General features: G+C 37.0%; 1 protein-coding gene across 1 annotated transcript in view; it reads left to right on the top strand.

Moving 5' to 3' along the window:
- The first annotated feature begins 217 nt into the window (after nucleotides 1-217).
- The window catches only part of LOC128992490 (probable multidrug resistance-associated protein lethal(2)03659), a 76,646-nt gene continuing 60,106 nt past the window's right edge, over nucleotides 218-16,757 (top strand). The window contains exons 1-4 of the mRNA XM_054416082.1: nucleotides 218-296; nucleotides 7,698-7,795; nucleotides 14,606-14,716; nucleotides 16,590-16,724. Coding sequence (XP_054272057.1) covers nucleotides 7,713-7,795; nucleotides 14,606-14,716; nucleotides 16,590-16,724 — 329 coding nt within the window. The 5' untranslated portion in view covers nucleotides 218-296; nucleotides 7,698-7,712. The remainder of the gene's footprint in view (nucleotides 297-7,697; nucleotides 7,796-14,605; nucleotides 14,717-16,589; nucleotides 16,725-16,757) is intronic.

Raw genomic sequence — 16,757 nt, 5'->3', positions numbered from 1 at the left:
AACCCTGAAATATATCCTAGTGACATTTTAAGAAATTTTTTCAACAATATTATAACACTGAAGTAATGAAACAAAGAGGCAAAATTTACTTTCATAGATCAATTAAAATATATTTAATCTCGGCACATGCCGTTATCGTAATACTGTATTGTAATCGCCAGCTTAATCCTAAGTCCTCACAAGTATGTAACTTATCAATCCCTTCATTCAAGGTTACCCCAGCCTTGGAGTTGGCCTCAGCATCTTAGTCTGTCTGTATGGCTCTCCACGCAACTTTGGATTTAACATAGATAAAGGTTAGTCTAATATAAAACTAATTAAAATGTTTTAATGTAAATACCGTAGTATGTTATAATTACTGTTACATTTATATTACAGGGAAATGGAAGTTAAGATTTTGTTCTAAACCAGTAATACACATTATTTTCTCTATCTTAAACAGTAAAAAGGTTGTGTTCATAGTAAAGATACATTTTAAATTGTATACTAAGTTTACTGATAATTAAAGGGTGATTGTAGGTAGTTAATTTATTTTTTCTAAAGCAGCATAATTATCCTGGGGGATTGTTGTAAAACTTTTATTTTGTGGGCTGAGGCACGCTTAAGTTATAAGTTTTCCAACAGTGAAACTTGACTTACATTATGTTACGCCATTGCGTAGTAATTTTTTTATCATGAGCTGCTGGCATTGACCACTTTTGGAACTGTTTGTGAAGGGTTTGTAAACTGTTATTTTTATATTTCTAGTTGATAAACACTCCTTTCTGTGGTAAAGTTGACATCAATATTCTAAAAGAATGTTATCAGTGTAGGTTTTTGTTTTTACAAAACAGCTGATACACTGGTATAGAATTTAAGGCCACCCTCTATACATGGTGACCTACTTGATTAGATTAATGTAATGTATGTGTAAATTAATGTAATGTATGTGTAAAATCATTGTTGCAGTTTTTTTTTTTTTAACTTTATAGTAATTTATGCTACATATATAATTATTTTACTTGTACAATTAATTACACACATATTAAAAAATCAATTGATAAAACAATAATATAAATAATCTAATATATAAAATTCTCGTGTCACAGTGTTTGTCTGCAAACTCCTCCGGAACGACTTCACCGATCGTTATGAAATTTGGTGTGTAAATTCTGTAGGTATGCGAATCGGACGTAAACTATTTCCCGTTTCGAAATTCTTAAAAGGGCTCCGCCCCAGTGGCTCTGGAGTTTCCCATGTTAACCTTATGAGAAATGGAATTAATGAATCTTAACAGCTGTTTCAATTAAACAAGTTGGTTCTGTTCTATGATGTTCAATAGCATTAAAGTTACAAGGATTACCAACAGGGTGCAGCACTATTATTTCTTTTACATTTATGACAACAGCTAATTTGCAACCAAAAGGTGAGTGAGCGTAGCGAACGAACTTCAACCTGGAGGCGAGTTAGCGTAGCGAACGAGCTAACCTGAAGGCAAGTGAGCGCAGCGAACGAACTTCAACCTGGAGGCGAGTTAGCGTAGCGAACGAGCTAACCTGAAGGCAAGTGAGCGCAGCGAACGAGCTCCAACCTAAAGGTGAGTGAGCGTAGCGAACGAGCTCCAACCCAAAGGTGAGTGAGCGTAGCGAACGAGCTCCAACCCAAAGGTGAGTGAGCGTAGCGAACGAACTTCAACCAGGACGTGATTGAGCGATGCGAACGAGATCATCTTGAAAATTAAACGTAACGGTACTTTCTTTCCATCGGTCTGTCTTAGGGGAAACCTATAACTTAGGCGATACGAAGTTCGCCGGGTCAGCTAGTAATATAATAATATAAATACAATAATATAATAATATAATTTATTGATCAATGAATAAATAATATTAAATAATAATAAATTATTATATTATAATATTATTAAATATTATTACATAATAATAATTAGTTTACATATTTATTGTTAAATATGTGTGTGTGTTTATTTTTAGTAGGTACCTAATTTTCCTATAGGGAAGTATAGCTATTACCGTAGGTGGCACAGTAAAGACCTAGGCCCGGGATGATTTACTTTTTCATTTTGATGTCCCCAGAGGCCAAAAACACCATTCGTTCAAACCCAATATCTTTTTCCAGGTTCCACTTATACAATTGAAACTTTGCAAAATGTTTATGGGTATAAAAAACGTATTCTAAGTTTAATTTACTTTTACATTTTCCATATAATTTTTTACTGCAAATTTTTTACGGGTAAGTATAAAGAACTACTTTATGCTACAGTTGATTTTTCATCTCCTCTGGGGGACGGCCCGTCAGGAGTGGGTGAAAAATCTAGAATATTGTACAGTAGAAACAAAGCTTGATAAGTTACTATGCGTACCGTAATTTAAATTATACCACATTTAAATGTTCCCTACGGTTTGTAACCATAATAAACATTAAATAACTTACGTCAAATGTCATAGGAGATATTCAAATTGTTTTCCCTCGTCTTCTTGGCAATATCCCAGCCAGTGATAAAATGCTGACGAGGCGTTGTTGATTGCTTTTACTGGAATAGGCGCAGATTCCCGTTCAATACGAAGTCTCAACTCTACCAAATCCCATGGTTTGGTTTGGTAAACTTGATGCTTCAGATAACCCCAGAAATAATAATCCAGTGGGGATAAATCCGGGGATCGAGCTGGCCATTCTATATGTTTCTTCTACCGATCCATTTGCCTGGGAAAACATGATTTAAATGTTGTCTTAAGTCTAAACCGAAGTGTAGAGAAGCTCCATCCTGTTGAAAGCATAGTGTTCCAAAGTTATAACCGGAAATATTTTGTAAGGCAGGAATAATTTGATTTCGAAGCATTGCTAAATATTGAACAGCGTTCAAGTTCCCTTCTTTAAAAAATGGTCCTACTTTGGCTTCTAAAAATACCCACCAACACATTTAATGTTTGTGGGTGTTGAGTGTGTTTCTCAACCATCCAATGAGGATTTTGGTCACTACAATACCTGTAGTTGTGTCAGTTTACAACCCCATTTAACATGAATATTGCTTCATCAGTAAATGCAATTTCGTTTTGAAGATTCTGATCTCTATTGATACTGTTCGTCATAAAGTTCACAAAACTCCAAACGACGATCAAAATCATCTTCAGATAATTCGTGAACCAAGTGCATTTTATAACCTTTAAAATGGTTTCTTTTTAAAACTGTCCTGACTGGACCGCGGCAAGTTGTGATGCGACTGACTTAACGGAGGTATGTTGGTCTTCAACAAATGATTGTAATATGTCCACCGACGTTTCCTCATCTGTTGCTATCTGTGGCCTACCAGATCTTGTTCGATCCTTAATACTACCCGTCTCTTCAAAACGCTATATAGTTCTACTAACTGTAGATCTGGAAATAGGATCTCTTTCTGGAAAAGTATCATTAAATAACCTTCGTACTTCTTCTAAAGATCGAATTCGATCACCATAACCACGGATCATTAACAATGTGATTCTTTCTCGCTTGCTTAGGCTTAGGGACATAGTAACAGAAATAAGTTGTTCGGATAAATGTTGATGTACAGTTAGTTATAGCTACTACACTCTAGATCTCTGAAAGGCAACTGCACTGACAATATTATTATTCATGACAAGGATAAACCCCTAAATGTGTTGTTATTGTTGTACTAATGGGCAAAGTTCAACTCTGTTAAGGGAAAACAACAATATCTGAGCTCTTGTCCTTGAAACATTCCAGTGGTAACATTGGTGGTGGTGGTAGGAGAATACTCTCGAAATAACCTAAAAGTACCCTAAGTAGTAAGAAACAACCCAACCCTTCATGAGGTCAGCTCAAAATGTACAGCCCGGATTTTTACCCCCCCAATTTTTATTTTACCCTCTGGCTAGATATAGAAATATGTGAGAATGATTAATTTCAGTCTTTCAGTTTTAATTTAATAGTAAACATTTTATTATTAAGTAGCTTTTCTTAATTTATTTGTAACCTTAACTAATCAAACAGGTTTTGAATTTTATTTTAATATTCAAGTTTTGGGATTTGATTTTTTGGGCCAACTGTTGGTTAATATGTATATACAAACATTTGGGTTTCCTTGCAGTAGTCAACTCAACAATTGGTCGGATACTATTTACCAGATGCCTACAACTACATTTTACAACAGGTATATCGATGACCTTTCTCAGTACAAACCATATAGCTCATGGTTTGTGCCTGAAGAAACAAAAAGGCATATTGTGTTATTATACAACAGAAACAAAATTGTTAAAGAAGTTGAGATTACAAATAAATTAAGATAGACTACCGTTACTCAATAATAAAATGTTTACTATTAAATTAAAACTGAAAGAAGAAAATTAATCATTCTCAATAATTTCTATATCTGGCCAGGGGGTAAAATTCTGGGAGGTAAAAAAATCCGGGGGTAAAATTCGGGGGGGTAAAAATCCGGGGGTAAAATTACAGGGGTAAAAATCCGGGGGTAAAAATCCGGGCCGTACATCTACAGTTGTCTAAACGCTAGTTATATGGTCAGGGGGTAAAATTCCGGTTTTTATTGCTAATCTAATTTATCGCACTCAGTATATTTTCATTAGAATTCCAAATCCGTGGGGGTAAAATTACGGCCACGAACAAACTTCAGATTGCTCAGGTTACTACGTAATAGTGACGTCAGCTTTGCCCAGGGGGTAAAATTCCAGGGGATAAAATTCCGGCGACCCGAAAATATGAGTTACTCTCAGAGTATACTAATGATTTTCTCCTGAGCAAAGCTTGGTCCCCAGGTACTTAAAAACAAACTAGTACGGTACTGGTACATCATATAGACTGGTTTTATAATTGGTTTTGCTATTTTAAAAAAATGCCTTAAATAGGAAAGTTTCTATTGTGTGTATTGTTTTAAAGTTAAGTGTGAGTACCTATAAGGCTTTAATCTCATGCCTCTGTATCTTAATAATTATACAGTACTTTTGCAATTTCATCTAGGATCAGCTGAAGGCCGTCTGGTTGATCTAGTTATAGCCACGCCTTTTAATCACTCACATGTTAGTAGGTAGTTAGAGATAATACATTAATTCATTCGTTTGTAAACACCCTGTTTAAGAATATGCTCTAGTTAGAAAACAAAGCTAAGCCAAGTCAACTACTTCGTTATTTGGAAAACAAAATCAAATAAAAACATATATGGTGTCTTCTCTCATTGAGAGAGGGGCTAGCTGATCTAGTATTAGAGCTCGGGCTTCGGTCCCTGAGGTCTGAGGTTAGAATCTTACCAATCACCACTGGAATTGGCTATGTAATGAATGAATGAAAACAGTGTTTTATTCAACAAAAATAATCATTACAAACCTAGGCTCCTCGCAGGAAGCCCCATTTCTTACATGTAATTCTATGTGATAATACCACCCACAAAGGGCACTTGAAGTAGACAATAGACAATAGACAATTTCTTTATTACAATTTCATCAAGAAATGTTACAGCGTCAAATTTTACAGATACAAAGTGAAATGGAAAAGCTTCTTCAGTGTTGTGTGTGGTCTTGCCATGATGTAGGGCTGAATGTATAAAACAATTCTGTAGCCTAAGATGTGAAAGTTTAGAATTATAGATATACTAACTGGGAGTATGTTTAATCTATGGTAGAAACTAAAAAATACAAATTTTATGGATAGGTTGATTGCATCTGACCTGGTACCTTCATATTTTATGTATTAACTTACTATAATTGACATAACCAATGCATGTAAACTATATGTAAATCTGGTTGAATAAATTACTTATGACTTCAGGGTGCATAAATGTATTATATTATAAATTGGAGCAAATATTTTGTCTGGTGCTAAGTATAATCATTTTAAATTAGGCTTAAGTCTTTGCTAACACATTTTGTAATCTAGTTTTGATCAAATACAATTGTTGACCTCTATTATGTAAAAACATAATAAAATGAAGCAAACATTTGAATACAAGTTTATATTGCTGGTACAAGTCCTTTGTTTTTCATTCTTTGTGATGTAGATTTAAAGATTTGGATACTTTGCGCAAGTCATATAGCATTTTAATATCACAATAAATGACAAGAGAATATATTATTGAAAAACCTCCTTTTACCGGTAATTGTTTGAAAAATGCCAATCTTTTGGATTATTCTTTCTGATAGGAATTGCAAATTGCAAAATAACTCCGGCCAGCTGGTCACAGCCTTAGCCTTTGTAGGCTCATGTTCCCAACATTCCGCCACTGCCTCCTGTATACATAACTTAGAGGCTAGGCCAAGGTCAAGCTTATATCAAAATCACCAAGGCTGTTCTACTTCCTGTTCCTTTCGCTGATCGATAATGCCAATGTCTGTTGTGAATTTTGATATGCAAATTTCAAACACTTTTGTAGAATTTTTCTAAATTGAAGACATTGGAATAGATAGTTATCAAATGTATTGAGCAAGTTGGTTTTTGTCGTCTGACATAGCCTATATTTATTGGTGGTTAATTAGTAAAAGTAGAAATCTTTAGGTATATTTTATGGCATCTTCTTTTCTCTGATAATTTTATTTTTGCTCTATAACAACAAAAAATTGTTGAAAAAATTTTTTGTTTAACTTTTTTGTAGGGCTGCTTTATTGATAATTTTGGAATTGACAATTTTGTATGTCTTGAACAAGTTTTTGAAATTATATTTTTATTAGTAGTTTGTTCCTAGGAATAGCCTATTGTTTATGGGCTGTTTTCAGTGGAACTAGAAAAATATTCTAGGATAATTGTTTTCTGAGATGAAAGTATTTCTATTACATTTAAAGACAATATAAATTGGTTGCAAGTCTACTTTTTGTTTGAAGCTTTGCTATCTAATTTGCTATAAGGAAATATGTCTATAAAAAAATAATCAAAGTTCTTAATAGCTTTTGCTTCAATTTGGCATATAAAGTATTTAAGTAATCGAGTATAGGCTATGTCTTGTGTGGTTAATTCTCAAATCTAGACAACAATAATATGCATGAATAGTAATCTCAGGTAAATGGACTGCTTTGCACCAACTTTTTTGCTCATCCTAAATGGTTAATAATAATGGTTAATAATAAGCAGGCTAAACCCAAAACCCCTTTACAATGTTTTTTTTATTTTTTCTCCTTCAACTGTTATAATGAGAAAATTGAGAAAAAAGTTGGTAAGGTTAGTTTGAAATTAATTAAATTATAATAAATTAAGAAGTTTTACAAACTAAGTTAAAAAGAGCTGTGACATATATGTCTATTTGTATATTTGTATTTGTATATTATTGGATCATAGTTAAACAAAACAGTTTGTCTGAAAAAATATGCATTGAATTATAAATCTTATTTTGTCCTAAAAGATGTTCCGAAAATACAGCAAGCACAATAGTTTAAGGTAACGGTACTACTTTACAAGTCTGTTACAGTTTGCTGTAAGCACCTATTCTAAGAGATGATAACGTAAGTGGTTAGATAGTTTCTCATGTTTATACCTTTAGTCACATTTTAAGATAGTCCTGTTTTCATTTGGTAGTTTACAAATTGCAAACATTCCTAAGATGACACAAACGATTACCAAGCCTTATTGTGATATTTTAAAAAGCCATTTTAGTTATTAACCCACACATCACCAGTAATAAACTTAAAACAAAATCCTCATGTTAGAAAAATCACTTTATTTATCTGCTTGGGAGGAAGTGTGTAGCACAATATTTTTTTTAGTTTCAGGATTCAACAATGGAAGCTGGAGAAAAACAAGTCAGCAAACTGGCACCGAACCCTCAGTTATTAGCCAATGTACTGTCCAGGGCTACAGTCAGGTATTTGCATTTTGCAACATGTTTTTCTACATCATTTGAATTTAAAGTTTTTTCATGGTAATGGTCAAACAACGGTATTTTTACTATACCATTGAGTATACACAAGAGTTGTCACATAATGCTATTAGTTGTTACCGATTTTGGCAACGTTGTTCGAGCCGCTGACACTTGGATCGTGGAAGTCTGTCAGTAGTGCAGTGTGCCTCAGAGGACCTTTTAATAATTTAGTATTAAAAATTCATTATAAAACAACATAGAAACAAACAAACAAATTTCATCAACAAAAATGACATTTTACAACCTACAATGAAAGCAATAGTAAAAAACAACCGAACTGCCTTACCGACAATCCCAAGATGGAATAGTTTGGGCCTCTGACGCTACTCTGTAACAGCACTGTTCAGGAAATGATAACCTCTATTGAGTGGTTACTATCTGAGTTTAAAATTGATCCCACTTTGGATCCAGCAACCTTCGATTGCTTAGTCAGCATTTTTGCTGCCGCGGAGGTATTCAAGTGTTTTAACTGCTTACGGCCATTCCATCTGTTTCCCAGCTTTACCTTTTATTTATGGCTGGGCGGCTAGGTGAATATAGTGCTTGCGTAGTTAAAAGTAAAAATCTTTTCCATATGGTTTGAAACTGGACCCAGCCATCCTTGGTCATTGGACTGTTGATAAGAGATCATGGCTCATGGCTAACCAACCGGCTGATCTTAGTCAGTAACACAGCTGTTATCTCATTCATTCAACACTCTTCTTTTGTTTTAGATTATAAAGTGTATTGGTGTTTTAAAAATCTACTCAAAATTATGTAGCCTACTTATGTAAATTCTGTGTAGCATTATTTAAAAATACCCCCGCCGCAGCAAACCTGCAGACTAAGCGAATTTCCATGTACACAGCTGGAATTCCACTGAATTGTTCCCTTAAAATTGTCAGATTTATTTCCACTTATGTAAATTCTGTGTAGCATTATTTAAAAAAAAGTTGACATTTGACTATTAACACTGACATAACATTACCATTCATAACATTTTATAACATTTATAACATTTTGACTTATAGTTGGAATTCACATCAATATTAGATTAAATTCTATGTAAGTTGGTAAAAGCTTTAAAAAACGTTAAATCAGATAGCTACTTTCAACACTCTTTTTATTTACAATATTGAACTCGCAACAATAAGCATTTTAATCATAACTGAATCTTTAGCAATGAAACATCAAGTACAAAGAGAATAAAATATATATCAGCTGATTAAAATTATTACACTAGCTGTATATAATAATCTGACAACTTCTGACATCGGAGTATACTAGAAATTATGCTGTTTGTATCCCATCAACAAAGTCATGAAACAATCTCTGAACATTATTTATCAAGGATTGGAGCTTGTTTATTTATAACTAGCTGGCCCAACAGACGTTGTCCTGTCCTAATGTGGTTTTATGTCAAATGCTCGTTCACATGGCTCAATAACGTCCTGATTGAAGTTCGTTCGCTACGCTCACACACCTTTCGGCTGCAAATTAGCTGTTGTCATAAATTTCAAAAAATAATAGTGCTGCACCCTGTTGGTAAACCTATTAACTTTTAATGCTAGTACCTGGGCACCGAGCTTTGCTCGGGGAAAATCATTAGTTCACTCTGAAAGCAGTCTTAGTATTGGAGATACATAAATCCATTCCCAAACTCCACACGGTTCGCCTTTACTACGTCCTACACCATTTCCTACGTCATGGACCTGTTTCCCTGCATTCCCATAGCACTTTAGGATTGTAGACACCTTAATCTAATCATTATTAACAGATCCCACACTCCGGACAGCTCACCTTGACTACTTCCTCCACCACTTCCAACGTAGTGGACCTGTTTTCCTCCCTTCCCTTAGCATTTCAGAATTGCAGACACCTTAATCTAATCTTCATAAACAGTTCCCACGCTCCATACTACTTGCCTTTACTACGTCCTTCACCACTTCCTACGTCGCAAACCTGTTTACCTCCCTTCCCATTACATTTAAAGATTGGAGATACCTTAATCTAACCGTCATAAACAGTTCCCACACTCCGGACAGCTCGCCTTTACTACTTCCTTCACCACTTCCTACGTCACGGACCTGTTTCCCTCCCTTCCCATAGCATTTTAGGATTGCCCATACCCTTATCTAATCGTCATAAACAGTTCCCACACTCCGGACTACTCGCCTTGACTACTTCCTTCACCACTTCCTACGTCACGGACCTGTTTCCTTCCCTTCCCATAGCATTTTAGGATTGCAAATATCTTAATCTAATCGTCATAAACAGTTCCCACACTCCGGACAGCTCGCCTTTACTACTTCCTTCACCACTTCCTACGTCACGGACCTGTTTCCCTCCCTTCCTATAGCATTTTAGGATTGCAGATACCCTAATCTTATCGTCACAAACAGTCCCCGCACTCCGGACTGCTCGCCTTGACTACTTCCTTCACCACTTCCTACGTCACGGACCTGTTTCCCTCCCTTCCCATAGCATTTTAGGATTGCAAATACCTTAATCTAATCGTCATAAACAGTTCCCACACTCCGGACAGCTCGCCTTGACTACTTCCTTCACCACTTCCTACGTCACGGACCTGTTTCCCTCCCTTCCCATAGCATTTTAGGATTGCCCATACCCTTATCTAATCGTCATAAACAGTTCCCACACTCCGGACAGCTCGCCTTTACTACTTCCTTCACCACTTCCTACGTCACGGACCTGTTTCCCTCCCTTCCCATAGCATTTTAGGATTGCCCATACCCTTATCTAATCGTCATAAACAGTTCCCACACTCCGGACTACTCGCCTTGACTACTTCCTTCACCACTTCCTACGTCACGGACCTGTTTCCTTCCCTTCCCATAGCATTTTAGGATTGCAAATATCTTAATCTAATCGTCATAAACAGTTCCCACACTCCGGACAGCTCGCCTTTACTACTTCCTTCACCACTTCCTACGTCACGGACCTGTTTCCCTCCCTTCCCATAGCATTTTAGGATTGCAAATATCTTAATCTAATCGTCATAAACAGTTCCCACACTCCGGACAGCTCGCCTTTACTACTTCCTTCACCACTTCCTACGTCACGGACCTGTTTCCCTCCCTTCCTATAGCATTTTAGGATTGCAGATACCCTAATCTTATCGTCACAAACAGTCCCCGCACTCCGGACTGCTCGCCTTGACTACTTCCTTCACCACTTCCTACGTCACGGACCTGTTTCCCTCCCTTCCCATAGCATTTTAGGATTGCAAATACCTTAATCTAATCGTCATAAACAGTTCCCACACTCCGGACAGCTCGCCTTGACTACTTCCTTCACCACTTCCTACGTCACGGACCTGTTTCCCTCCCTTCCCATAGCATTTTAGGATTGCCCATACCCTTATCTAATCGTCATAAACAGTTCCCACACTCCGGACAGCTCGCCTTTACTACTTCCTTCACCACTTCCTACGTCACGGACCTGTTTCCCTCCCTTCCCATAGCATTTTAGGATTGCCCATACCCTTATCTAATCGTCATAAACAGTTCCCACACTCCGGACTACTCGCCTTGACTACTTCCTTCACCACTTCCTACGTCACGGACCTGTTTCCTTCCCTTCCCATAGCATTTTAGGATTGCAAATATCTTAATCTAATCGTCATAAACAGTTCCCACACTCCGGACAGCTCGTCTTTACTACTTCCTTCACCACTTCCTACGTCACGGACCTGTTTCCCTCCCTTCCCATAGCATTTTAGGATTGCCCATACCCTTATCTAATCGTCATAAACAGTTCCCACACTCCGGACTACTCGCCTTGACTACTTCCTTCACCACTTCCTACGTCGCGGACCTGTTTCCCTCCCTTCCTATAGCATTTTAGGATTGCAGATACCCTAATCTTATCGTCACAAACAGTCCCCGCACTCCGGACTGCTCGCCTTGACTACTTCCTTCACCACTTCCTACGTCACGGACCTGTTTCCCTCCCTTCCCATAGCATTTTAGGATTGCAAATACCTTAATCTAATCGTCATAAACAGTTCCCACACTCCGGACAGCTCGCCTTGACTACTTCCTTCACCACTTCCTACGTCACGGACCTGTTTCCCTCCCTTCCCATAGCATTTTAGGATTGCCCATACCCTTATCTAATCGTCATAAACAGTTCCCACACTCCGGACTACTCGCCTTGACTACTTCCTTCACCACTTCCTACGTCACGGACCTGTTTCCTTCCCTTCCCATAGCATTTTAGGATTGCAAATATCTTAATCTAATCGTCATAAACAGTTCCCACACTCCGGACAGCTCGTCTTTACTACTTCCTTCACCACTTCCTACGTCACGGACCTGTTTCCCTCCCTTCCCATAGCATTTTAGGATTGCCCATACCCTTATCTAATCGTCATAAACAGTTCCCACACTCCGGACTACTCGCCTTGACTACTTCCTTCACCACTTCCTACGTCGCGGACCTGTTTCCCTCCCTTCCTATAGCATTTTAGGATTGCAGATACCCTAATCTTATCGTCACAAACAGTCCCCGCACTCCGGACTGCTCGCCTTGACTACTTCCTTCACCACTTCCTACGTCACGGACCTGTTTCCCTCCCTTCCCATAGCATTTTAGGATTGCCCATACCCTTAACTAATCGCCATAAACAGTTCCCACACTCCGGACTACTCGCCTTGACTACTTCCTTCACCAATTCCTACGTCACGGACCTGTTTCCTTCCCTTCCCATAGCATTTTAGGATTGCAAATATCTTAATCTAATCGTCATAAACAGTTCCCACACTCCGGACAGCTCGCCTTGACTACTTCCTTCACCACTTCCTACGTCACGGACCTGTTTCCCTCCCTTCCCATAGCATTTTAGGATTGCCCATACCCTTATCTAATCGTCATAAACAGTTCCCACACTCCGGACAGCTCGCCTTTACTACTTCCTTCACCACTTCCTACGTCACGGACCTGTTTCCCTCCCTTCCCATAGCATTTTAGGTTTGCCCATACCCTTATCTAATCGTCATAAACAGTTCCCACACTCCGGACTACTCGCCTTGACTACTTCCTTCACCACTTCCTACGTCACGGACCTGTTTCCTTCCCTTCCCATAGCATTTTAGGATTGCAAATATCTTAATCTAATCGTCATAAACAGTTCCCACACTCCGGACAGCTCGCCTTTACTACTTCCTTCACCACTTCCTACGTCACGGACCTGTTTCCCTCCCTTCCCATAGCATTTTAGGATTGCCCATACCCTTATCTAATCGTCATAAACAGTTCCCACACTCCGGACTACTCGCCTTGACTACTTCCTTCACCACTTCCTACGTCGCGGACCTGTTTCCCTCCCTTCCTATAGCATTTTAGGATTGCAGATACCCTAATCTTATCGTCACAAACAGTCCCCACACTCCGGACTGCTCGCCTTGACTACTTCCTTCACCACTTCCTACGTCACGGACCTGTTTCCTTCCCTTCCCATAGCATTTTAGGATTGCAAATATCTTAATCTAATCGTCATAAACAGTTCCCACACTCCGGACAGCTCGCCTTTACTACTTCCTTCACCACTTCCTACGTCACGGACCTGTTTCCCTCCCTTCCCATAGCATTTTAGGATTGCCCATACCCTTATCTAATCGTCATAAACAGTTCCCACACTCCGGACTACTCGCCTTGACTACTTCCTTCACCACTTCCTACGTCGCGGACCTGTTTCCCTCCCTTCCTATAGCATTTTAGGATTGCAGATACCCTAATCTTATCGTCACAAACAGTCCCCACACTCCGGACTGCTCGCCTTTACTACTTCCTTCACCACTTCCTACGACGCGGACCTGTTTCCTTCCCTTCCCATAGCATTTTAAGATTGTAGATACCTTAATCTATTCGTCATAAACAGATTCCAGACTTCGCACTGCTACCCTTGACTACAATGTATTGAGTAATCTTCAGTATAATCTTTGCTAAATATTAACAAGTGATGTTTTTCCTTTTATACTGTATTTGTAATTTGCTAGTATACTGTGGGTAGTTGGCTTATTATGAACACATGCTACAACTTCAGGTCTTTTGTTTACTTTTTCCTTGTTATTTAATTCAGCCAACATGGTTACCTAGCAACCCATAAGACTAATGTTAAAAAAACGTGATTTTCAGTTTCATTTTTCTACGTAATTACATTTTTGTTGGCAGTTCTAACTGCAGTAAACTCGTTTTTAGGCCAGAAATAGACTATTTACAACATTTGAAGAAAATCGTCGGAGCCGTTTTCGAGATCTTGTTTGCAAGCAAGCAAGCATACATACATACATACAAGCAAACATTGCTCGTATTAGAGTATAGGATTTAACATCACAGAATCAAATTGTTTGTTGAACCAGCTGTTTCTTTATTTCCATTTAAATATGAGTAGGTCTAGGTACTCATAAGGATAACATGGGAAACTTCAGAGCCACTGGGGCAGAGTCCTTTTAACAGATCTGCACCAAACTTCACACAAACCATCCATGAATAACGCTTAATAATGCCTGAAAGTTTCATTACAATCTGTCGAGCGGTGTCAGAGTCCATAAAGGACAAACAGACAAACATACATTGGATTCTATATATGTAGATTTAATTTAATTCTTGTTTAGTGAACATCCACTAAACAACTTAACTAATAACACTAATAACTTTATGGTTCTCTGTATCATAAAGAGATTTTTTAATCACACTTTTAACAACTTTTTATTTTTTAATATACACTATATAATTTGATTTTACCCTCAGCTGGGCTATCTCCGTGTTCAGGAAAGGATCCAAGAAAGAGTTACAAGTAGAAGATCTATACGCTCCTCTCGAGGAACATAGATCAGGCAAACTAGGAGACAAACTTGGCAGGTATGTATTGTAACTGAACTCACACTGACAGTTGATAAGCTAATACCATTGACAGTACACCTGGAAGCATTAAGTGCCATGGACTGAAGAAGCGAATTTAGTCAAATGAGGTTTAAACGAGAGATCCAAGTAAAACCAACCAGAAAAACTGCTAGAATATAGGTTCTTTGAACATAGGTAGAAAATAGGTTCTTTGACCTATTTCAATTGGATTCTAGCTCTCTGAATAATTCTTTTGGGACAAACCTTATTCAGCTAATCAAACATTTTTATATAAATATATTTTTCTATAAAAAGGTGTACTGTACTCGTTTTTTCCGAGGAGTGATCATGTCTAAAATATGTTGCAAAAAAGTTTTTCCAGCATGGAGAACAGAGGAGCATGGAGTAAAACTTTGAGAGCGCCCTGCGCCCTTAAGCCTTATTGCAAACCTACGAATTGAGACAAATCTTTTTATACCTCAAATGTTGAAATTGGTCCACAAATAAAATCGGCTTCACGCATCACGTGTCTCACGAGAGGTGTCTCAAATTGATTACGAAGAAACTGCTTAACGTACAAGGGCACTAGCCTAATGGTCCCATTTCAGAAAATAATTTTTAGTGTTAAACCCAAATAACATGCATTTGATATAGGAACATTAGGTTTTTTGTTATTTACACAAAAACTAAAAGAGATACGAAGTAAGTGTAAATTACAAAGTTGTTCAGAATTAAAAGACCTAAAAATGATGTGCCTTTTGACATATGTTTCTATTTGAAAATTATGAACAACGGACATTATTTTGCAAATTTTCAAAAATAATTTTTTTTTTAATTTTTGTCATTTCAAAAAACCTTTACTTGTAGCATATCATAGTAAAGCTAATTTCATAACGAGTAAGATCATTCAAACGGAGAAGGGCTGAATGCATTGGTATATGAAACACAGAGTATTAAAAAATATAGATTTAAAAAAAAAAAAACTGCCGCTGTGTAAGCCCTCTGTCCAATACGCTTTTTAAATTTCAGAATTTGTGCTGAATTCTGTTGTCAATCATCTGAAATTTTTCAAGTTTACAATTAGTACACATCAAATCAGATGCTCATGATACAATTTTGTTTAAACATCCATACAAAAATGGGGTTATCATTACAGTTGGTGATGTTTTAATGTAATTTTTATAAAATGTAAAAAAGAAAATGACTAAGGTAGATTTTGTGTTTTCATAGTATGTTTTATTAGTATTTGTAATTTTTCTAAGATGCCACAAAGAGATCGTGCACACAATGCAAATAATAGGGATATGATGACAAATAATCGTTTTCACCCTTATCATAGTCTTATAAGTCACAAGTTCACATAGATACTTATGATAAGTTCACATAGACTTATCATAGTTGATCATCTAGATAGTTGTATCATAGATTTTGAAGTCACAAAGTGACACTGGCTGCTAGAAATATACTACTAAAAAAAAAAACTTAAACCAAATAGCAAAATTCTATGTTTTGGTGTTAAAACAGAGAAAAATTCAATTTCAACCCCATAAAACCTTGTTCCCATAGTCAAATCAAGCTGGTTTACCAACTTGCTTGAGTACATGTAGATTTATAATATTTATTCAAAATTGGATGATTTTTTACTTGAATTATCCGACACATGATGTATTTGAACAGATTGTATTTTGGCCTCTCTTTGTACATCAAAATTAAAAAGGAAATCCTATTTGTCTGGTCATGAGATCTATGGAAATAGACTATTTCCTTTTATAAGAATTCAAGAATTCACTAAAACTGAAAATAACCTTTAAGATTATGTAAGATGATTGTAGTTTTACACTGTAAGCCATTTAAAACTATAATTTTACGATTTGTCCTTTATTGTTTGCAGATCATGGCAAAGAGAACTTGATATGTCGAGGCACAAAAGTAAAAAACCCAGCTTGGTCAGAGCTTTGACTAGAACATTCGGACCGAGAATGTTGCTTTTTGGGTTAATCATGGTGATAGGGGATGTCTTTTTGAGGTAAGGACGGTAAGGTTAGGTTCATTAATCTAA

Source organism: Macrosteles quadrilineatus, unplaced genomic scaffold (genome assembly GCF_028750875.1).
Source record: "Macrosteles quadrilineatus isolate MER2022 unplaced genomic scaffold, UCM_ALF_1.0 Scaffold_4__1_contigs__length_99947679, whole genome shotgun sequence".
NCBI lineage: Eukaryota > Metazoa > Arthropoda > Insecta > Hemiptera > Cicadellidae > Macrosteles > Macrosteles quadrilineatus.
The sequence above is the reverse complement of the archived record's forward strand: the minus strand, read 5'-3'. Positions and strand labels throughout refer to the sequence as shown.